Source organism: Chanos chanos, chromosome 4 (assembly GCF_902362185.1).
Source record: "Chanos chanos chromosome 4, fChaCha1.1, whole genome shotgun sequence".
Classification (NCBI taxonomy): Eukaryota; Metazoa; Chordata; class Actinopteri; order Gonorynchiformes; family Chanidae; genus Chanos; species Chanos chanos.
In genome coordinates, this window is record NC_044498.1 from 26,351,648 (window position 1) to 26,376,172 (window position 24,525).

General features: G+C 41.2%; 1 protein-coding gene across 1 annotated transcript; it reads left to right on the top strand.

Moving 5' to 3' along the window:
- The first annotated feature begins 718 nt into the window (after nt 1-718).
- mpv17 (mitochondrial inner membrane protein MPV17) lies at nt 719-24,494 on the top strand. Its single transcript, XM_030771535.1, has 7 exons — nt 719-794; nt 9,629-9,744; nt 12,358-12,450; nt 19,536-19,631; nt 22,029-22,061; nt 23,301-23,353; nt 24,072-24,494. Exons 1-7 carry the CDS (start codon nt 722-724, stop codon nt 24,139-24,141), a joined length of 534 nt encoding a protein of 177 aa, XP_030627395.1. The 5' UTR covers nt 719-721; the 3' UTR covers nt 24,142-24,494.
- The last annotated feature ends 31 nt before the right edge of the window (nt 24,495-24,525 follow it).

The following is a 24,525-nucleotide window of genomic DNA, read 5'->3' on the forward strand; positions in this document are numbered from 1 at the left end:
GTTATAATACGAGCAGCTGGTGACATAACATTTGCTCGCAAATTTCTCTGAGTATTGAAGTTGCAACTGTTCTGTGAGCAGACAGGGAAGCCCCGAGTTCATTTAAATTGGGCACGTGCAGTATATTAAAGCTGCATGATTTATATTCAATTTTCTCAAGCTGTATAAAGACGAATGTTGTGTGTTTAATCTCAAAATATGTTTAAAGAAAAAAACAGGTATGTTGTTGTGCACTGAAAACTGATCTTTTGATTAATGTACCCTCAAAGAATGTACTGTTTGAAAAGATACAGTCGCTTGCCCTTGACCATTAGCTGTCTGTTAGTGAAATTATTAGCTTCGCAATTGCCTTACAAACAACTACGTACAAACAACTACGCAGATAACAGACGAGTAATTACATTTGAAAATATGACTGTAACAGCACTGTGTTATTATGATTACTATGCAAACGCATACGGAAATGAAAGCAAGTTAATGTTTTACAGCTTTTTGCTGTTTCTTTTTTTTTTTTTAATTTATTTATTTATTTTCATTTTATTAGCTTACTTCAGAGCACCTTATTTCACACAAAAATTGATAAACTGAGCTTGTTTGATTTTAGGCCCATTAATTTGAGAACAGCAAAGTCCATGTGCTCTCCAGTAGCCATAGTGGGTCCCTGCACCAGACACAGTGTTTGCTATCTCTGCCTGTTGTTTTTATGTCCTATAGGAGCGGCATGGCAGGCTTGTGGCGGTCATATCAGGCACTGATGACTAAATACCCATGGACAGTTCAGATAGTGACTGCAGGTAAGGACCACACACACTTTCAGACAGTACCAGTCACGGCTCTGTTAACCAGCAGCTCTGTTGGCTTCAGACTAAATGTGGAAGAATTCAGGGTTCTGGGCATTTGCATTGCTCTGGTGACACTATCATGAAGGTAAGAAAGCAGAAGGTTACAGAAGGACAGCTTTCATTCTTTAGCTCTTCACACAGACTCAAGGTTTCAGTCACTAAAAGCATCGGTCAGTGATTGACAGGTACACAATAAACATCATCATGATATCATCAGAGACATTACTAAAGCTCCAAAACCTCTGGCAACACCCCCCCCCCCCCCACCTCCCATCCCACTCCACCCCATCCCATTCCAATGCATGCTCTTTAAACTCACCACACCTCTTTCCCATGTTCCCATTTCCCTTTTTTTGCTTTCCTTTTCCTCTGAGGTCAACTCAATCTCTGAAACCATGTTACCCAAATGTTTACCTCATCAGCTATCCACATTACATGCCTCACCTGCAGGAACACACTGTTTGAGGTGGAGACTGTTTAAGGCAGACTTTCCCAAAATAGGAAACTGTCAAACCTACGTAAACATCCAATCATTTTTGCTGTTGTTGTCGCCAGTCGTGTTGCTGAGAATACAGTGGTGTTACTTCACAGAAAATGTCTACTAACCTGTTTCAGCAGAGCTTTCACTCACCTCTTTATGCAGAACTTTCTCTCACCCGTTTCAGCAGAGCATTCAGGTGAAAAATTCAATCTTATAGATCGTCCTTTCCAATGCATCTCCTTAATTCTGGAAATTGAGTTCTGAATTAATGTTAAACTATGTATCTACGTTTAAGGTCTGTCTCAACTGCGATCAAAGCCATAATCTGTGATTTTGTTGGGCAGCACCAGGGCTGTTGTAAATTAATTGACTGCACTTACTGTGGTTTGCCACATGGTGGCAGTAAAAATCAGTCAATCTGAGGGTTTCTGTTGGTCGTACAGAACAGAGACAGGGACCATCACAGATGTCTGTGAAAGGGGAGATTCACCCTTAATCACAGGTTGGGTCATTACTACATTAATCCCCTGGTATTGATGTCATCATCTGGATTTTTCTGATGATGTATTTCAGTAGAGTAAAGAGTTGTTTTATGCTGATTACATTGGAAGATCCAGTAGGTATAACTGAATTAGAAATAACTACTTGAAAGGCTTAGTTAAAATAGCATTATCTCCCTTTTTGTTTTTGTTTTTGTTTTTAAATAGTTTTTCAGATGCTGTTTCATCCTCTCTCATCCTGACAGATCACACACTACAGAGGAGACCTGTAGCTGGCCATAGACAGGCTTTTGTTCTGTTTTTAATACTTTTTTTGGTCCTCATGGTTGGTGAGAGTTTTTGATTAACTGTTTAGTTTATTTAAATTTCCCATTAATTAATCAAAAATGAAAGCGCGTTTGAAGTTTCAGTAAATATGCAAGTTAGTGTTTTAATGAGCTCCACAGGACTGACTGTCCACAGATCAGACCGTCCACAGGACTGAATGTCCACAGATCAGACTGTCCACAGATCAGACTGTCCACAGATTGTTCACAGTCATTTTTTCTTTTCCACTCATCTGTCTTTCAAGAGATGTTTGATATGAGCTGGCATCTCAGTCTAACTCAAGATTTTACCAAGAGCCTTAATGAGAGGAGAGGACCTGTATGACATCATCAGGAGGAACTCTGAGTGGATACGTTTTTTGGATTGAGTTTTATATCACATACTCTCTTTACCGCTGTGATGCATGTCTGCTTGTGTTTGCCAAAGCAGTCTGCTGGAACATTCTGCTTATGATTAAGTCCATTTGGAAGGGAACCTCCCACTTCTGCGGCTACAGAATCTCTGATTGGATGAGATACATGTCAGCAAATACACTAAATATTGACAACTCTTACCCTTTTCTTTTTGCTGAAAGTAGATCAATTGATGACAATTGATGAATGTGCTTTTTGACTTGTTGGAGTGACTACAGGGTGTCAGAACACACTTGAGAACAAGTTGAAATAAAATGTCCTCATTGGACTGTGCAATCAAGAGATCCATGTTTATGTAATCAAGATTACGGACCGGAGCAGTGAATCATCCTCTTTGTTCTTCAAATCAGAGGGAGTGGAGATGAGTTGTTTATATATAGAAGCTTTAGCTGTGTGGAAGACAAAAGAGACGCGAGACAGTTGAATGGGTTGCAAAGGCACGAAGGTCATTGTAAAACCAGATAATGACTACGAACGGCCCTGTCAAGTACAGCAATGGTCCACAACAGTTAGTCACAACTCACTTAGCACACAAGACTTAAACAGTTCTCTGAAAAAATGGAACTTCACTGGAGAAAATGACCGCACATCTCTTCCTCTAATCAGGTCACATCTTGGAGAGCATCAGAGAAGAGTTTGTATTAGTCATTGCATGAAAAAAAAATGAGCAAAAAAAAAACCAAAGAAATTTGTGGTATTCTCAATGTCTTTGCTAATGTTAGAAACGCAGCTTTATTTTCAAAATTACGCAGGTCTGACATTTCGGCACCGGACAGAGAGGAAGTGCGGCACAGGGGCCAGGGATGACGCTGGGTAAACCTGTGGGCCCTAATGACTGATTTACCTCTGTGTCTGTGTTGAAGCCAAACCTGTAGTCATGCAGGGCGCGTGCACATCTATGTGCATGTGTGCGTCTGTCTGTGTGTGTGTGCGTGTATTGGGGGGGGTTACCTGACTCCAGTATTGCTCTGTCAGGCCAGTCTCATCCACTAAATGGGTAGGGGTGCTATGGCCTGGTGCCGGAGCCAGGGGGAAAAGCCTGCGGGCTGGGAACACAACCCTGTCAAAGTGATCACAGATAATTTCACTTAGCGAGAGATGCGTCAATCATGCCACTGGCCCAGAGAGACACAGTTTTCAAGGGCAGGGTTGTGCCAACCTCAGCACTTTTTCTGTGGAAGTGTTCTCTTTTAAAAAAAAAAAAAAAAAACATCTGAATGCCTTTATCCTTTTGGGACCAGGAACTGGACAGATTGTATAAAAATCCTGATAGATATCAGTGTTGTTGATGCTAATCAACGATCTATTTGGCATGTTTCATATGAAGAACGATGCCCTAGATTCATCTGAACATTAGACTGAAGACCTGGGCTGGTTTTATCCTGCTCACTGAAGTAGCCTGGACTCTGAGATGCAGTGACTTTAAGCTCCAGACTGCTTTCTGTGGTCAGTTAGTTATCGAAGGCTGGTATGCGAATAAAGACCGAAGGGTCTAGGTGAGACAGGTTCAGCTGAGCTGTCACCATTTCCTTTGAGTGCTTTACCATGTGTAAATGTCAATTGTTGTTTTTTGTTCCAGCCAGAGAGAAAAAGCGATGTTTTTATGATTTTTACTCAGGCTACTTTTCCATCCCACTCTGCCTTTGTTTCTGTGTCTTTGCCTGTGTGTGTACCATGATCAATTGGCTAGTGGTGTTTTAATAAGCTGACCCAGTAAAAGCATAGCAAAGGTTCCCGTCTCCACACAGCCTGTTATTCTGAGTTATTAGCTGTTTCTTGACATTTTAAGAAAAGGTTGGATCACATAAAAGAGGCTAGCATATCTCACTGGGCTCTAGCATTAAGACAGATTGTCCTTTGTAAATCATAGGTGAGTGGGAGACACTCACTGTCCTCCAAAGTTCACCATGTTTTTATTGGTGGGTTGTGGAGTTCCACAATTGACTCCCGCTGCAGATCTTCTGCTTGTCTCTGGAAGGTGCTCTGAAGTACTCCACAGGAAATGAGGAGTACCCCACAGGAAACGAGGGCCAGGTACCAGTCCTAGGATGTAAAAATGTTCATATTCAGAACAAAGGGCAGATGAAAGTTATTGACTGTAATTGTATAACATTAACATGGCCTTGTGTTGATTTCGATAACACGATATGGACTTTCCTTTCATGAGTGTTTGTCCATTCTGTATGGATCACTACCAATCATCACATGCATAAAAAAAATCACTTGGCTACAGAAAATAAATATGCAATTTGTTTTATTTGTAGTTCACCACATGTGGACAAGAACGATCTCTTGTTTTGAGATGCTGTTACTTATCCAGCTTTTTTCATGTGTTCAAACGTATAATAAGTAGTCTGCATGTAAACACAAACCAGTGGTCTCAGACTGGTATTTCCCTTCACACTGTCTTGCCATTTGGTGGCATTTGGTTTAGTTTAAATTACTATGCCCATTCTCTGTGCCTTGATATTTTCCTGACACTCTCTCCCTCTCTCTCTTTCTCTCTCTCTCTGCATTTTCTGTGACACCTTAGGAAGAGGCAAAGGCTAAATTTGCTGTGTGTGCCTTTAATCTGTGTGTGGGTGTTTGTGTGCACGGTGTTTTCATGTTGTGGGGGACAAACGACACGTTTTACAGGGACAGGCTTCTCTCACCTCTTGTTTGCAGTGACAAAAGTGACAGTTACCATCACAAAGACCTGACTATTAAAGGAAATTAGCGTTACTCTTACTAATCCTCGGGCCCTGCCGTCAGTCACATCATCTCTGACACTTAGTCACACTTCAACAACTAGCTCTCTCTCTCCTTCCAGCTTGGAGCTGTGCTTTTCAACTGGCCTGTGCTTGCACAGCCAACCCAGTGTGGCAACACACAATGTGTGTGCACATTTGTGCATTTCTGCGTGTGTGTGTGTGTGTGTGCGCACCTGCCTGCGTGCGTGTGTGCTGGCACATAGTCTTCTCACTCTTTATATCCCAGTAAGTCTAAGACCACACCTGTGAACATGAACTTTATTAATACATACATTTGACTGGTTTGAAGGTGGAGTAAGGAGTATATGAGGAGGTCTGTGTGTGTATTTATGTCTGTAGAGGAGAGTTTCATAGAGAGTAAGGAGTATATGAGGAGGTCTGTGTGTGTATTTATGTCTGTGGAGGAGAGTTTCATAGAGTAAGGAGTATATGAGAAGGTCTGTATGTGTATTTATGTCTGTAGAGGAGTAGAGTTTCACAGAGAGTAAGGAGTATATGAGAAGGTCTGTGTGTATATTTATGTCTGTAGAGGAGTAGAGTTTCACAGAGAGTAAGGAGTATATGAAGAGGTCTGTGCGTATATTTATGTCTGTAGAGGAGCAGAGTTTCATAGAGAGTAAGGACTATATGAGGAGGTCTGTATGTGTATTTATGTCTGTAGAGGAGTAGAGTTTCATAGAGAGTAAGGAGTATATGAGAAGGTCTGTGTGTATATTTATGTCTGTAGAGGAGTAGAGTTTCACAGAGAGTAAGGAGTATATGAAGAGGTCTGTGCGTATATTTATGTCTGTAGAGGAGATTCAGTCAAACACACTGGGCACATAAACACATTCCTGTGGAGGAAAGCTCAGGGGAACCTCAGTGATGTCAGTCAGAGGAGAGGTACTTCTCTACTCCTCTTTCATCATGCACAGTTCTCCTGCTGTGTTTCTGCTCCATTATGTGAAGTGAAGCCTGGTTTGTCTGGTGTTTTGTGAAAAGTCACAGACTGTAACCCCAGCACTCCTCAGTAGCACACTTCATCACATACACCTTTCCAGTTACTGTTACCAAAGCCACACTTCATCAAACACACTTTTGCAGTTACCAGAAAAAACACCCTATATAGCATTATGTCGTTTAATAACCAGACACTTCAGATGTTTTGTTTGTTTGTTGGTTGTTTTGTGAGGAGCAGCAAATGATTTCTTTGTTTGTTGGTTGTTTTTTGAAGAGAAGCTCAGAGTGATGTGTTATTGAGTGTTCAAGCCATGAGCTGTGTGTGTGTGTGTGTGTGTGTGTGTGTGTGTGTCTGTGTGTGCCCTGGACAGTCTGCTGTTTGTGGAGCGATGACAATGTGTGTGTGGTGTAGGAGTTGACATTTTTCTGTCCGTCCAGGCCTGGTGTGAAAGATCGGTTTGGTGAGAAATGTTTTGAAACAGAAATGAAGTTGATCATATTAGAATTGAATTCACAGAGGTGACTAATTTACTGGAGGTTGGTGTTTTTATTATTACATTGGTCTCTATAAATGAGCCTTTAGTTTGTTGTTTGTATGTATTTTCTTGATAGTTTCAAGCTTATTTCATATCAGAATCCTGTAGATAATTAGAAACAGAAACCGTGTCTCCGAATGAGTGTGTGCTCAGATGTACTCATGTTATCAAGCCGCCCAAAGTACGGGGGACCCATGGTTGTTTTTTTGCTCTGTTTAACATGAAAACAAAGAGTGTTAATGACCAGTTTAATGGTGACTGAATGGAAACCAGACACTGCCTCACCAATTATAAAATACATAGACCCCTCTTTCTCAGCGAGTTTTATATTCAGTGGACGTGCGATGGCCGTGAATATGCAGTGAGTGGTGTTTGTTAACACATGCATAATGCATGGCTGTGTTCAGTGGCCTGGTGTTCGGAGCAAACCCGATCGATCACAGCGGCTGGCTTGGGAATGAAGGCCGCTGACATTTTCAGGAGAAGAGAGGAAACAGCTCTGTCAATGTGATTGGCACACACATTGTGTCTATGGACAGAGCGAGAGTGGACACTGTGGTGTCCCTGAGTCCGTCTGCAATCCATCTCCATCACTCATTTCACTCACATGCTATTCGTTTATCATTCCTTCATTTCTAAATGCTCAGGTTCTCTCTCTCTCTCCCTCTCTCTCTCTCTCTCTCTCTCTCTCTCTCTCTCTCTCTCTCTCACTCACACACACACACACACACACACAAATGTCCTCACCACACATTTTTTTGTTATAGGCTACAGTTAAGTCTTCGTTGGCTGAGCTGTCACATTACCTAAAGCCAGCAGGAGAAAAGTTTGAGGAAAGAATTTCTCAGGATGCATTCACACACACGCACGCACGCACATACATACAGACACTGGTCAGATGCACTTTAGGTTTTTGGAGGGAAGTTCTCCAAAAACACTGAAATAAAGGACTTGTTAGGTTTTCTGATGAGTCATACTCTCTCTGTAATACTCAAGTGCTTGGAATAATGGCTGTGTTTTCTTCACATACTAATGTCTCTGTGTTCAGGTCGATTTCGATTATTGAGCTGCTCTTTAGTTCAGTTATCACTGCCTATTTTTAAAAGACTTGCTTGTGTCTCACTACTAAAGCGAAGACTTTGAATCTGAAACCAAACAAAATCAAAATTGTCTTGATTCTTCTTTCTTCGTTGGATGTCTGATGTGAAGACAAGGTAGTAGTAGAAGTGCTTTAGAACCAAAGTGCCCGATTGTTCATTGTTATTATTGCTATGTTTTTAAAACCAGAGTTGAAAACTGGTATGGTCCTACAACTGTTTCTTTCAGTTTTTGTTTTTTGTTTTGTTGTTGTTTTTTTCAGCCAGCACATTCGCAATGCTAATATCTCCATTTAAATTCATATTATTAATGCAGAAGGTGCTCTACCCAGGATCATGCTAATTAATAACAGTCATCAGGACTACACATTTTACAGGGTGAAGATCTGATTGTAATCAAACTGTCCATTCAGTCCAATGTGAAAATCTGAGTGTTATTGTCATACTGTAACCTAACTATCCTCCACAGGTCTGAGTGTCATCATTATAGTGTAACCTAACTATCCTGCACAGGTCTGAGTGTCGTCATCACAGTGTAACCTAACTATCCTGCACAGGTCTGAGTGTCGTCATCACAGTGTAAACTAACTATCCTGCACAGGTCTGAGTGTCGTCATCACAGTGTAACCTAACTATCCTGCACAGGTCTGAGTGTCGTCATCACAGTGTAAACTAACTATCCTGCACAGGTCTGAGTGTCGTCATCACAGTGTAACATAACATTTTATTCTGACCAATGCAAAGATCTGAATGTCGTCATTGTGTAGCCTAGCCATCCATCAGGCCTAATATACACGCGATGAACCGCACAATGTACTTTCACTATAGAGTTACAGTGAAGTACATTAACATTATGTTACCTCTGGTGGGGCTTCTCTCCTTCTTCCTCCAGTTATACTAAACAGATGCATGATGGGCAACATTGTAGTCTCTTACTGGAAAAACAGTCCCATGATGTTGATTACTGACACACCGGTGGAAATTAGAGAGTGACATTTAAAGGCCCTGCCTTTTTGGTGGCAATGCATACTGATCTGAGTCATATGTTAAAATCATGGTACCAAAACTGACAGTTTTAGCCTTTACCCATATTCCTCTCACAGCATGTAATGCAGGTAATCACCTTTCATTATAGCATTCACACTCTTTACATATAAAGCCCATTTTACTCATGCTCCTAAAATGTCAGCAGCCATAGCATTTTTAAAGGCTGGGGAGGAATTTCCTCAACAGGAATCAACTACCCTCCTGGCCAGGAACCTGCCTTGTTACTCAAATTTGTCCGAGCACTCATATAACATGCCTGCTTCAGATAATCAGGTTTTTAGGAACATGTGATTTACAGAGTCAAGTGGGCTAAATTCAAGTTGAGAAAAAATCCTGCCAGAGTTTTGCCCTTGGGAATTCTACTGGACTAAATCCAAGAATGTACAGTGAGAAAAACTGAATCATTTTTAAAGAGAATTGTTTTTTTAATTATTTCACAAGTGGATCGAGCTAACTAAAGTTAAAGGGTGCCCAACTCTTCATCTCTCTGGCCATGTTTCATTCAGTAAGGAGGTGCAGAAGGGCGGTGAATGGGGTGAGCAGGGATATGAATGAGTCCATCCTCTCCTCTCTCTCCTTGGCATTTTTACCTTGGTGCTGTTCTCATGCTGGGCTGCAGGGATAAACAGATGACAACCTGACACACTCTCTCTCTCTCTCTCACACGTACACACACACACCCCTCCTTTCCAGGTTCTCTTGTTGGGGTGGGCGATGTCATTTCACAGCAGCTGATTGAGCGAAGAGGCTTAGCCAACCACAGTGTGCGGCGCACCACTAAGATGATGAGCATCGGTTTCTTCTTCGTCGTGAGTCACACTTTATCTCTCTCCCACTAACTCACCCTTTAAAGTGCATGGCAGGCCTGCTCTGCTAGCCAAGGTTGCACAAGGTTGTCTTGTGCTGGAAATGCAGTCACAGGCCAGGCATACACCTGACCTGTCGCTGAATTTGCTACACTATCTCAGGTTGGCTGCTCTTCAACAATCCAATTAAAAAGAGACTATCCACAACCTGTTCAAATGCACATACAGTGCATACGGAAAGTTTTCAGACCCTTTTGAGTTTTCCACATTTTGTTATGTTTCAGACTCATCTTAAAATGGATTCAATTCATTTTTTTTTCTCATCAATCTACACACAATATTCCGCAACGACAAAGCAAAAACAGGTTTTCGAAGTGTTTTGTTAATTTATTAAAAATAAAAGACTGAAATATCCCATTTACATAAGTATTCAAACCCTTTGTTATGACACTTGCAATTGAGCACTGGAGCATCCTACTTCTATCAGTTGTCAATGAGATGCTTCTAGAACTTGATTGGAGTCCACCTGTGCCCAAATGAACTCATTGAACATAATTTGGAAAGGCACACACCTGTCTATGTAAGGTCTCGCAGTTGATGGTGTATGTCAGAATGAAAACCAAACCATGAGGTTGAGAGAATTGTCCGTAGACCTGTGAGACAGGATTGTGTCAAAACACAGATCTGGGGAAAGATACAAGAAAACTTCTGCAGCATTAAAAGTACCCAAGAGCACAGTAGCCTCCATCATTCGCAAATGGGAGAGATCTAGAACCACCAACAGTCTTCCTAGATCTGGCCGCCCAGACAAACTGAGCAATCAGGGACGAAGGGCCTTGGTCAGACAGGTAACCAAGAACCCAACAGTCACTGTGAATGAGATCCAGAGTTCCTCTGTGGAGATGGGAGAACCTTACAGAAGGACAACCATCAGTGCATCACTCCACCAATCAGGCCTCGGAATACTTATATAAATGGGACATTTCAGTCTTTTATTTTTAATAAATTAACAAAACACGCCGAAAATCTGTTTTTGCTTTGTCACTGTGGAGTATTGTGTGTAGATTGATGAGAAAAAAAATTAATTGAATCCATTTAAGATGAGCCTGAAACATAACAAAATGTGGAGAACTCAAAAGCATCTGAGAACTTTCCGTATGCACTGTATGTACATGCTAGAATAACTAAGCTTTTAATCAGAGTACAGTAGGATTATTACTGTCTGAATCAGAGGTAACGCATCTTACATGCTTAACTCACGACTGTCCAGGGACTAGGCTCAATCCCATAGCACTACACCAGCCCTGCCCAGTACAGCACTCATTCCCATAGCATTACACCAGCCCTGCCCAGTACAGCACTCATTTCCATAGCACCACGCCAGTTCTTCCCAGTACAACACTCATTCCCATAGCACTACACCAGTCCTGCCCATTACAGCACTCATTCCCATAGCACTACACCAGTGTTGCCCAGTACAGCACTCATTCCCATAGCACTACACCAGCTCTGCATAGTAAAGTGCTCACTGTGCCAGTCTCAGGTACCTGGACTGCCTTGTGTAGCAGTGTCATGTGTGAAAACCACATGTGCAGATGGGTGGACTGCTAAAGGCCAGTAACAGTGATTCACTAGGAGGTTAGGACAGGGACACCGAGAACCATGCAATGAGAGAGAAAGAGAGAGATGTTTCTGGTTTACAGATTCTCAAATGCTGTTAAGCTTACTCCCACTCAGCTGTGGTGCCTGTCACTCAGTAAAAGCTGAAATCACCTGACATCTGAAATCACCAGCATCGAAGCCATAGCCATAGCTCTGGTGCTTGTAAACACTAAGCTTTTTTCTCTTGAGTTTACATGGTAAGTGTTTTGCCACAAACACTGTATTTAGATGCTTTGTGCAGTCTTGCTTTAATCTGTAGCTGATATGTGTAGCCCACCACACATCAGTCAGTCAGGGCTAGTCACAGCTGGCAGTGGTCTATATGAGCTGGAAATACTGTTTGTTTATTCACGTGTTGTTTTTCACTCGCCTGTTTGTTTATCTGTGGAAACATACAGGCACCGGGCTATTCATTGTCCTGTTGAATAATGTTGATTCAGATGATGTGCGTTGGCTGTAACAAAGGAGAGCAGAAAAAGAGGATGCAGTTATGTGCACAGATCTGAATTCAAACAGAGAAGCTTTCAAACAGTGTTTAGCAGCGTTGGTGTGTAAGGGCCATCTCAAACTGTATGCCCGATACAGCACAGGAAACACATCAAAATCAATTCGTGCAGCTGTAATTCTGCCTGTTCTCTTATTGTCCTCCAGTTGTAAGCATCGGCAGTATATAAATGCATTTGTCATGTCATTGTTTGCATATGATAGATAATTAGCATATTTTATCTAGTAATATATTAGCGTAGTAATATATTAGCCAGTCTTACCGTATTTTGTTAATGTGAGCTAATCAGTCACTTGAAGGTTATTTACTGATGTAGGAATGTCTGTTGTAGACTTATGTACTGTATACCTGTAAATGTTTAAAATTCATAAAATATTCTGTATGAGTGTCTGCTGTGTGGCAGAAATGTTGCCTGACCGTGTGTGTGTGTGTGTGTGTGTGTGTTTTAGGGCCCAGTGGTAGGAGGCTGGTACAAGGTTCTGGATAAGCTTGTTATGGGTGGGACCAAGAGTGCAGCGCTGAAGAAGATGCTGTTTGATCAGGTGTGTTGTGACATTCATAAACCTCAGACGTTTGGTTTTCTCTCAGACCTCCGTCCCGCTCTGCTTTCTGTTACAGTACTTAATACACATGCCTCTGGATCACTGTCTCCCAGTACTTAATACACATGCCTCTGGATCACTGTCTCCCAGTACTTAATTCACATACCTGTTAGGTATAATGTATCTAACATCGTTATTATTCCATATGCAATTCGTGTGTGATCTAATATTATGATTGTGCATAAGAGACCAAGATAAAATTTGTTTATGAAAGTTCGCTACAGCTAAAGGGAGCTTGGAAATATTGTAATTCCAGTAAAAAAGATAATTAAGCCTAGTGAGCAACTGCAACTCTCAACAAATAATGGTAACTGTCAACAAGCAATGTCAACAAATAGAAGAAAATATTCAATGTATGATAACCCCTGTTTATACCCATATTTATTAATTATACTGCATAACAAAACTCACATAAAATGCTTGTAAATGTGTATAATAACTATCAACCTAATATTTGCATTTTATATGGTGCTTGTATGATGGAGTATAAAGGCCACATTGAGGGGAAAAAAAATTCTGAGATTTCGAGAATACGTTCGTAATATTACGAGAATAAAGCCATCATTTTACGAGAAAAAAGTACAATTTATAATTTAGCATTTAGCAGACGCTTTTAGCCAAAGCGACTTACAATCAGTGCATCAGTCGGATTCCTAATACCTCATAAGCATACATCGCTAAAAAGACTGAGCGTCAATTTACTCCTTCGTATTGCGCCCTGGAATTCTTAGACAAACATAGATAGAAGACAAGTTTTTTTTTTTTTTTTTAAGGAAGGGGGGTTAGGCTTAGGGTAATAATATTACGAGAATAAAGTCGTAATTTTAGGCTACGTGTTACTTTAGAGGGGAAATATCAGAAGAGCAGAATTTTTTTTTTGTTGCCCTAAATAGCACTTTGAACAAAGGTACAACAAATAATATTAACGTTTTGAGAAATAAAAGTCAAATGTATAAAAGTCCAAAAAGTAGAAAACATATGTGTGTGTGTGTGTGTGTATATATATATATATATATATATATATTTTTTTTTTTTTAATATTGTCCAATGCAAGCTATGAGAAACCATTTTTCAACCACCATTTGGCGCCGTCTAAAACATGTAATCTTAGACTATGCAGTAAATTGATAGTGACCTCTAAAGTAAACGCTGCTGTTGAATGTATCTACTACTACAAGACTGTCAAGGACTTGCGACTTTGGGATTTCACGCTACACATTTGAAAGAGAAGCTAGATAACTTTGTTTGGCTACCAAGCCATGTTATATACTTGTTCAGCTCACATTTCTTTACGTGTTCCCTCTGGTTTAATAATTTCCCATGCACCAACGGACATATGAGTCGTAGATATATTTACTATTGCTTCATTTAGGCAGAATAAGATAAACACTATAGTTTAACCAAGCATTAACGTTAGCGGTCTTCCACTGATAAACATAGCATTAGCTAGCTTTGTGTGTGACCTCATTTAGCAATGGGATAGCATTATAACCTGCTGTATGTTGCCAGAAAATTCCGTCCTGTCCCGTCCCTTATTTCTCCACATAAAAGGTGGCAACCCCTCATTGTTTGTTTACTCGCTAGAACTGCCGTCTTGAGGACAAACTACACAATGACAAACATTCATAACATCTTCGATTTATAGCGATTTATCGGCAAGTAGCTCATATCGGCCAATGATATCGGCACACCGATATATCGGTCGGGCTCTAATCGCATCCTTCTGTGTCAGCCGAACAATTTCAACATATTAAGGGACAAGTAACATCAAATGAATGAATAATTAAACACATGGGGGTTTGGTTGCAGTATTACCGCAAACTGCAATGTGGCATTCTCTCGAATACTGCGGTATGAAAATTTCTATACCGCAGCAGCCCTAGTCACCTCTCTTAACCCAGAAACTCTTGCAAGGTACTTTCACACTACATTTAGCTGAGGAATAAGTACCTTAGCTAAGACGTTACTTATCCCTGGGCCACCTGTAGTGTGAAAGCATCTTATAAGAGCAGTAGAACCACAGCACAGCTGTGACTACTGGTTCTTGCCAAGTAGGACTCTGATCCCCTTCATATTCTCTTAAATGTGTGTGGCTGTTCCTCCCCATTTGCCTTGTTTGAAGTTATTTACAATTTCTTAAAATATCTTGGAGGGGGAGAGAGAAATTCTGTGAGCATTATTATACACATTGAGTCCTAAAATCTGTCAGAACCCAGAGAAACAGTCGGTAGACACAGAGCCATGTGTGGCACTGCGCAAGAGTTGAGGCAGATGATGAAATCCACACTACGGCTCTGATAGTCCAAGCCTGTTCTGAGTAGACCCAGGCCAGAGCCACGGCACAGGCAGACGGGCTCGTGATATGTTCCAGCGTTTACCCCTTCAGACTGAAGATCCCTCCTGTGCCAAGTCAACTTCGCCACGGCAGGTGGGAAGACAAGCGTCCGCTTGCATAATTCCATTTCTGTAACATGATTAGGGAGGGCTGAATGGACTGAGTGGAGGAGACAAAGACAAGGAAGTCTTCAGAGTGAGAGGATTACATCTAAAACAAAATAGCCCCTTTTCAACTCCAGGATGTTTTTTCCCACCTTTTTATTTAAACCAGAAAAAAGAAATTCCAGGGCTAATTTTAGAGACCCACTTTCTGTGCTTTCATTCTGCTCTCTCTGTACGTGTGTGTGTGTGTGTGTGTGTGTGTGTTAGTGCATCTAGTTTAACTCAAATGAAAATGACCACAATTTTACATGGGAACCACTCGGTCCTCTGCCTGAGGAAGCAGTTGAATGTTACCATGCAGTCCCACTGTAAGACTCAGTTGTTCTCAGTTCTCAGACTCGGACTCATAACACTCAGTTGTCTTCTGTAGACTAAAGGCCAATTTTTACCTCTGCGTCGTATTTACGGCGTAGGTACGGCATAGGCTCTGCGTAGCTGTGTACCCTACGCCGTAGCCTATGCCGTAGCCTGACGCACACCTCCCCAGAAATGTAACTACGCGTCGCTGCCACATGCGTCGACGCAGACCGCAACAACTGTGATTGGTCCACTTGGTAGCATCGCCCTCTTTCCGCCTCAATCGGTTCAATGGTCGCACATACCATCTCCTCCGACATCTTCTGTCTTTTAAGCGTTGCAGTAATCTCAATAAAAGTAACTGTTGTTCAACATTTATTAGCTCCATGGAGCAACTCCAACATGATCTGCTCAGTTTCAGTTGCAACTGAAAAATTTCAGCAAAATGCCGAACTGAGCGCATGTTATTTTGAGAGCTCCGTTTGTTTGTCCCCCAAAGTTTAGATGCTGGTCCTTCTTTTTAACGCAAAACTTATTTTATAGATATTGCTGTGTAAAGACTGAATTCCGACTTTTTATTTGACATTATTCTCGCCACCGACTGTAATGCACGAAGAAATTCAACACAGTGGCATAGAAACCCCACCGCAAACTAGCGTTTTGAAGGTTTCAACACAGAGCGACGCAGACACACCAACGCACAAGTATAAATGCTCACGACAGCGTAGGCCACTCGTGTAGGCTACGTGTAGGCTTTGCGTAGAGCCTACACAGAAGTATAAATCAGCCTTCAGACTCAGATGTCATAGAAGGAAGCGGGACAAAAGAGCTGGAGCACTTGTCGGGCAGAGACAACATAAACGACGAGAAAACCGTCGCCCTCTTCTTCTAACGAATAATGTTCATCGTAATGAACATCATAATTTTAAGACTAATATGACTATATAGCTAGTAGTGACATTTTTCCCATTAGTGTACTTTCACGCCCACGTAGCTCATTTCGGTCTAGAGTCAAACAGACCATATTTCGTAGCAATTTAGTAACAATTCAACCTCCTCCGATATGATTACTGTAAGCCCGGTGACGCTGAAGTTAGGTTTTATCAATATCAGTGTTGCTTGTTAGCGACCTGATCAGTGATTTTAGCCTTGACATGGGTTTTTGTGAAACTTGACGTTTTTCTCCCTTTAAATGAAGCTTCACCCCCTAACTATTCCTTTTCCTATGCTGCTAGGGCAGCAAAGAAAGTTGGGGGTGTAGCTCTAATCTATAATACTAAATTTTCTCCTAACACCCTTAGTTTACCTGATTTTGACTCCTTTGAGTTGCTCTCCGTGAAGCAATATGGTACTGCCTCATCTTTTCTCATAGCAGTGCTCTGTTGTCCCCCGGGGCCCTATAGTCAATTTCTAGATGAGTTTTCTGAATTTATCTCTGTTATTCTTACTAGAGTGGATAAAATCCTGATACTGGGGGACTTTAATATCCACATCAACAACAGTTCGGATTCTCTTAATAAAGCTTTTACAGCTGTCATAGACACTTTTGGCTTTAACCAATATGTCCACGAACCAACTCATTTCAGTGGCAGCACTTTAGATCTTATTCTAGCGGACTAGATATGTCTCACGTTGTTGTCTCTCCTTACTCCGCTGCCCTCTCAGACCATTTTCTTATTACTTTCCAAGTAACTCTTCCATTCACGCCAGTTGTCTCTACCGCGGTTCGTAGGTTCCACCACTGCTGCGCTTGCTGATCTGCTTCTTACTGCTCTCAACTCTTTCAATGATCAGCAAAGATCTTTGAACGGCTTGACGGACAGCATAAATTCTATCCTTCGTAATGTACTAGATATGGTAGCACCATTAACTATAAAAAATAGGTGTAAACACTTAACACCTTGGTTTAATAATGAAACCCGCGCGCTGAAGCAGGTGTATACGACATTGAAACGAAACTGGAGGGCAACCAAACTAGAGGTTTTCCGCCTCGCATGGGACGACAGCCTGATAGATTATAAATGCGCTCTCTGCACAGCCAACTCCGCGTATTACTCGAAAATAATTAATGTTAACAAAAATAACCCCGGGTTCCTTTTTGATACAGTATCTAAACTTACCCAGAATCACTCCCCTCAGTCTAGCCCTTTTACTGCAAACGATTTTGTTGAATTTTTCTCGCAAAAAATAGACTTAAGTAGACTTAGACTTACACTTAGACTTAATTAATTAATTCGTCGTAATATTCAAATTAATTTATCAAACCAGACTGCCTGCACGCTCTCCGTTGCTGTGCCTAAGATTAGTGAGGATGTGCACCCTTTAACTCAATTTAACCCTATCTCTCTAGACGCACTGTCCAAATTGGTGCACTCTGCTAAACCAGCTTCCCCTACCTGCTAAACTTTACATATAGCTTTTCTCGGTTCTAGGTCCAACAATCTTAAATACTCTAAATATGTCACTTAAATCTGGTGTTTTACCCTCCTCTTTTAAAACAGCCGTGATCAGGCCTTTACTTAAAAAACTGAACATTGACCCTGAAGCCTTAAATAATTATAGGCCGATCTCTAATCTCCCATTTCTTTCAAAAATGCTTGAAAAAATTGTAGCTGCTCAGCTTATAGCCCATATGTCCTCTAACACTCTTTTTGAAATATTTCAGTCAGGCTTCAGGTGTTTTCTCTCTACTGAAACTGCACTTACTAGAGTAACTGATGATCTTTTATTAGCCATGGATGCTGGTGCTACTTCTATTCTTATTCTGCTTGATCTGAGTGCAGCTTTTGACACGGTCGATCACACTATATTGTTAAAGCGCCTGGAAAACCAAATTGGCATTCGTGGCCTGGCGCTCTCTTGGTTTAAATCTTATCTCTCTGAGAGAAAGCAGTGTGTCCACTATAATAATGTTACCTCTGAATGCCACAAGCTTAACTATGGTGTTCCTCAGGGATCAGTCCTTGGCCCTCTTCTATTCTCTATTTACATGCTCCCTTTGGGTGACATTATTCGTAGTTACAACATTAACTTCCATTGTTATGCTGACGATATTCAGATTTTCTTACCCATCCAGCATAATGACCGCTCTTGAGGCACGTCTTTGTGCTATTAAGGGTTGGATGTTTTCAAATTTCCTGATGCTTAGCGCAGGCAAGACTGAAATGCTGGTCATTGGTCTCCCTATGCATAAGCATCTTTTTAGTGATCTTACCCCAAATTTTGACAACTGCATCATCTCCCAAAGCTCTTCAGCTAAAAACCTTGGTGTGATTTTTGACTCTAGTCTCTCGCTAGTCACTCATATCAAGAACACAACCAAAACTGCCTTTTATCACCTCCGTAACATTGCTTAAATTAGAACCTTTCTAAGTATGGCTGATGCAGAAACCATTGTTCACGCATTCGTCACGTCTTGCCTCGATTACTGCAATGTTCTTTACTCTGGCCTGCCTGCCTCTGGTACCAATAGTCTTCAGCTGGTCCAGAATGCTGCTGCTAGAATTCTGACCAGAACGAGGACGTTTGATCACATTACCCCTGTCCTGGCTTCCCTTCATTGACTCCCAATTCATGCAAGGGCAGATTTTAAGGTCATCTTATTAACATATAAAATTTTACATGGGCTTGCGCCTTCCTACCTGTCTGACTTAATTACACCCTATAACCCACCTCGCACCCTGCGCTCTCAAGATTCTGACTTTGTTATAGACATGTAAAGCCCTTTGAGACTATAAATAATGATATTTGGCTCTAAATAAACGTATTATTATTATTATTATTATTATTATCTCTAGAATAAATGAGAGTGAATCAGTTGTGGTGACAGACCAAAGGCAGAACTTTGTGTCCCCAAATCTGTCCTGGAGAACCTCTAAAAGACAGCAAAAACAGCTTGCTCAAACCCTAACTTAGTTAAGTGGTTTCTTGTTACCAGTGTAACCAACATCTGGCTTTTTCAAAAACCTACACAAAAGTGCTTGTTTTTTGCTTATTTTTCTTTCTCCTGGGTCCCCAATGGTGAACCTGTTTGCTGTTCAATTATCCAATTTTCCCATGGGCAAAAAAACAAGATGACCACAACTAGTAACAGTTATAATTGTGGCTCAGATGTCCATCAGTAGAAAGAACAGATCAACACTTACATGTACCTCAAATGGACATGCACACACTCATTTATGTGCATGTTTTTGTGCATCTGAAAGGATCTTCTTTGTTTTTGTGCACAGGCTGGCTTCGCTCCATGTTTCCTGGGTGCTTTCCTGTTGATTTCTGGAACACTGAATGGTTTGACTGTGGATGAGAATGTTGCCAAGCTCAAGAGGGTAAGGGTAACAGTTTCTCCCCAGTAGGGAAGTTTATGTTTAGAGAAAAAAGTGTCTCTCTATGTTGTACTATGAAGCATTAGAACTCTGCATACCATATTTTTTGCCTGTAACACTGGTAAAACTGGCACTGTGTTTTGAACTGCTCTAAGATATTCCTCAGTGTCTTTTTTAATAGTGTCATAGATGGGTTAGGAAAGGCATATTTTCCACGTAGTTATTTGGGATAAACTGCTCAATCTTCCTCTGCTTTCATTCACTGGGCACCATCCCATTCTCTGGAGGCAGAGACCATCCCTCACATTGGCCCTGCAGAGTGTGAAGCTCTTTCTCCTAATGGGGGAAGCAGCCAGCAGTGACTCACTGCTCATAGAACAGGTCTTCTGAGGAGGGGGAGGTTGTCACAGCGACACTCGCTGAACAGCAGTAATCAATTATTTATATATGGAAAGTGATGGAGTTAAAATGAGGCAGAAAGGTCAGTCACCTGAGTGTCAGAAGAGACAGAAAACAAATGACAAATGCGTTCATTAACCCCGCGGCCCAGGACAGAGTCGTGCAGGCACAGACAGTACCGTTCTCAGAGATGGGGCCTCTGGTTTGGGCTTGGTAGGAGGAGCTGACTTATTGGAATACCAGATCTTTAAAGCTGTCTTTGGGGCTTCTCACATGTGATGTTTGTTAGGAGCAATGAAAACTAGGAGATCAATGATGAACAAAACAGAGGGTATGGGAAAAAAGCCTCTGTAGATTCTTACCTCTCCAAACGGCATCGCATCTCTTCACAAACACCTTCTCCATCCACAGTCTGTGCTAATCGTTTAAGGTTGCATCCCTCCGCTGCCCAGTCCATTCCACAGACAGAAATGACAGAGAGGGGAAGACTGCAGAGATTCAGTTCAATTGATAGTGCAGATAAAGGTCAAGTGCCCATTGCCTCGCTGGGAAAACAAAGATTAGCAGTCATGCTCTGTCATCGCATTAGAGTTTTCATTATGGGCCGTTTGATGTTCGATAGTGTCTTACCCTTTTATAGCTCCATATAATGACAGTAATAGTGTAACCGATGACTTGGTGTTTGGTTTATCTCTCTCAGGGGATTTTTTGCAGGTTTCCCTTCTCTATGCCTTTGGGAAACATTGTGTTGCCTTCAGCGGACCTGTGGGTTTGGCTTTTCTCAGAACTACTGAGAGGTGACAAAGACTAAAATAGATCTTGCCTCCTTTGTACTTCATATTCGAGGTATGAGTGTGTTTGTGTGTTGGAGTTTGTTGAGGGGTGTTTTGCTGTGTATTAGCCAGATAAGAAAGCTTTCTTTCCCTGAGGGTCCAACTTTGCGTGACGTCAGACAAAGAAAAAACAAAACAAGCTAATGACGTTTCAGCCCCAAGGTAACTTCACCCCAGGTGGTCTGTGCTTTGTTTGTGTTTAATTAGAAACATTTAAGGCAAAGAGCACAAGAGCGCAAAAAAAGACGGTACACAGGAGAACGTGTCTCTTTTAAACACGTGGTGTCGCTCCGTTGACCTTTAAAAGATGGCACTCAGCAAGTGAAGGGAGCCAGTAGAGTTTTTATATGCTGCTGGTGAGACGGCTGCTGACCTCCAGTTGTCAGCGTGAGGTTGAGGTGCCGCGCTGATCTGGGGTCAGATTCACTGACCAGCCAACTGTTCTTCTGTGTGGAAGCCCTGAGAGACGCCACACAGATATGGGGAAAAATGGGCTTGGGTGGGAGTTTATGGCCAAATCCAGTCAAACCCCCATAAAGCTCTAATGTCAAATATTTAGCATCCCAGAATTGCATAAAATGAGTGCCAATATCTTTTTAGATATGTTATATACTCTTAATATGTACTGCTTTATGTATCAGATTGATATACAGTTGTTGTGTAACTAGATATAATTATATTTCATTTAAACCAATTTAAAAGTCCAGTGTTTTAAAGTACAATGTGTTTTTCTCAGGCTGTTGTAGTTAAGGTCTTTAGGTTACTTAAACAGTGGGTTGTTTGAATGTGAAATCCAGACTGCCTTAAGTAGTGGAGTGAAAGCTAACAAGCTGAGAGGAACCAACCAGCATTGAAGGACGTTTTGAACCATTTTAGGGTTCAATATTGGTACCAGCTATGATTACTAAAGAGGTTTACCAGCTGGTTTTACAAGCAGTAAACTAATGACAAACTAATATGATTTGAAATGACAAAACCTGCTTTACTTTAGTCTCCGATGCTCAGATTTGACAGTCTCATAACACAAGGCAGTGTCTCCTCCGGTAAAGGTCAGATCTGTTTTAGGCCTACTCCTCTGAAATGCTCGCCTACACTGCCACAAACGCATCTGATTGACAGGTGTCACTTATGATTTACTGTTTTCTCTTTTTCTTTATTTTCCCCCCAGGATTACACTGATGCCCTGATCTCAAATTACTATGTAAGTTTTCACCTAAAAACATAGATTGTGCACTATGCATGTTTATTTGACTGTAAGGGTACCTGCTGTAGCAGTGGTCAATGCACATCATCACCAAGCACATTCCCAGTGTACTGAGGATTTTCAGCAGGTTTCTGTTAGCTTTGCTGTGTCCTTATGCTTCAGTGGCACTGGGCTGAAGAGACATGCGTTAGGTTCCACTCTCACAGGATCACTTGGGTCCTAGTAGTGAAGTCTATGAAATGATTTCACTAACACCAGACTGGAGAGTCAGGTTTACTCTAAAGCAGATAGAAAGGGCCAGGGGTCCACTGAACAGAATGTGTGTGTTATGATTCGGTGAGAAGCCCAGTGTGAGTGTTGCAGTGAGACAACTGTGGGCCAGGCTATCGAAATGAACTCTTTTAGGAAGATTTGACCAGACTGTGCATTCCTCTCCAACTCCCTTCCTTAGTCTGGTCTCTTCTTCACCCAGAACTCATGGTGCTCCATGTATTGTGCTTTGTTAATTAATTATTTAAAGTTGCTCATGTTGTTCATTAAATGATTAACTCGTAAAATATAATATTTGTAAGTCCATAAGATATATATGGCTGTTCATATGTACAAATTGTTATACAGTAACATAGAAACCAATGATGTGGACAGAATTCAAATCAGAAAGATGAAACTGAAGATTTGGATAGGTCTGGTCTTTTTCTCATTAGCCCCCCCCCCCCCCCCATTAAATGATTAACTCGTAAAATATAATATTTGTAAGTCCATAAGATATATATGGCTGTTCATATGTACAAATTGTTATACAGTAACATAGAAACCAATGATGTGGACAGAATTCAAATCAGAAAGATGAAACTGAAGATTTGGATAGGTCTGGTCTTTTTCTCATTAGCCCCCCCCCCCCCCCCCCCCCCCCCCCCCCCCACACACACACACACACACACACACACACTCTTTGTCAGCCATAAGAGGGTGTACACGTCACAGTCACACTGTCATCAGTCACACTTTTCTAAAACTTTCTGTACCGTAGCTCTCTGTGTTAAGCAGTACAAAAACAAGCTCTGTTTGATGTTGTTTCATTCTGACTCATCATTGTTTTCCAAACCTATTAGTGAGACTCAGTTATGAAACAATAACCTATCATTTTTATGTTTGTGTCAATTAAAAAGTGAATGTTGAAAAGTAACGTGAAATGATAAGAATGGTGTAGGACATGTTTGTCTTTTTGTCTTCCAGCTATGGCCTCCTGTTCAGATTGCCAACTTTTATTTCATACCTCTTCACCACAGGTAAGATTCAGTTCCCACTGCTCTCTGCCCAGAGTGTGTTTCTTTCTAATGAGCTGCACACACAGGAATGTTTCACAAACACTCGAGATGCATTGATTTCACCAAACGGGCAAGCAGAGGAGAGGAAAACAGAGGAGACAGATGGAGGTAAAGAGAAGAAAAAAGTGGCACATGAGGCTTTTTGCAGTAAAGAAGTTTCTCACTGCCATTCAGATGCTGGAGGGGCTGTCTGACAGCCACAGTCTATCAGTATTGCTTCAAATCCATCAGCGCAAATACATGCCCTGCAGTCACTATTCAACCTACCAGCTCCTTCATCTGTCAGACCCCTATTTTACCCTCTCTTTAACTCGCACTTGAGCGCAATGCCCTACTTTGTTTTGATCATAAAACACTTTTAAAAACAGGAATCATACAGTTGTCCATTTGAGCAAATATTTTAAGTGTTTCTTGTAAATATTTTCAACAGCAGTTCATTTTAAAGTTTTTACTTTTCAGTTCTCATGGATAATTATTTCTATCATTTGAACAATCATTGCATAACAAATTTTAAAAACTCCTCCAGGAGAGCTTTATGATTTTGAATGGGTCACCTGCAGGCTTTGGCATCTGAAAGCATAGCTTCACACCCTGCACATGGTTTTGACACAGCTGTGTACACCTCATCACACATGTGTGGTCAAACCACCAATACTTTTACCACCAAACCTCTGTGCAGACTCGCCGTGGTCCAGATTGTGGCTGTTGTTTGGAATTCCTACCTGTCGTGGAAAGCTAATAAGATGTAGCGGATGCACCATGTTCCTCCTCACCTCACACACACAGGAGCACACCTGGGGTGTGTTTGCCAGTGAAAACTTTAATTAACTACACAGGAAGCCATTACCCTGTAGCTAAGCATATTCTAGTTTACATATATCAAAATACTGCTGTGAGTAGTAGTCACTGATTTACTAATTTTAACATGTAATTCTCTCTCTTTTTTGACATTCTCTGTACAATGTGTAATAATGTCATGTGTAATATGTAAAATCAGCCTTTTAAGAAAGTAACTACGCTTTGTGTTCCCTTTGTATTTCCTAGTGTTATCTTTGCATTCTGTACAAAATCATTCCACAAAAAATGACTCATCTCATTCTTACTTTTCTCATACTTACTCTTGGATTATTGAT

What these genes read in the sequence shown, in the direction of transcription:
- mpv17 (XM_030771535.1), top strand. Translation starts at nt 722, where the DNA reads ATGGCAGGCTTGTGGCGGTCATATCAGGCACTGATGACTAAATACCCA. An exon ending in AGAAGATGCTGTTTGATCAG is followed by an intron (nt 12,451 to 19,535) that starts GTGTGTTGTGAC and finishes TTTTGTGCACAG; the next exon opens with GCTGGCTTCGCTCCATGTTT. An exon ending in CCCTGATCTCAAATTACTAT is followed by an intron (nt 22,062 to 23,300) that starts GTAAGTTTTCAC and finishes TTTGTCTTCCAG; the next exon opens with CTATGGCCTCCTGTTCAGAT.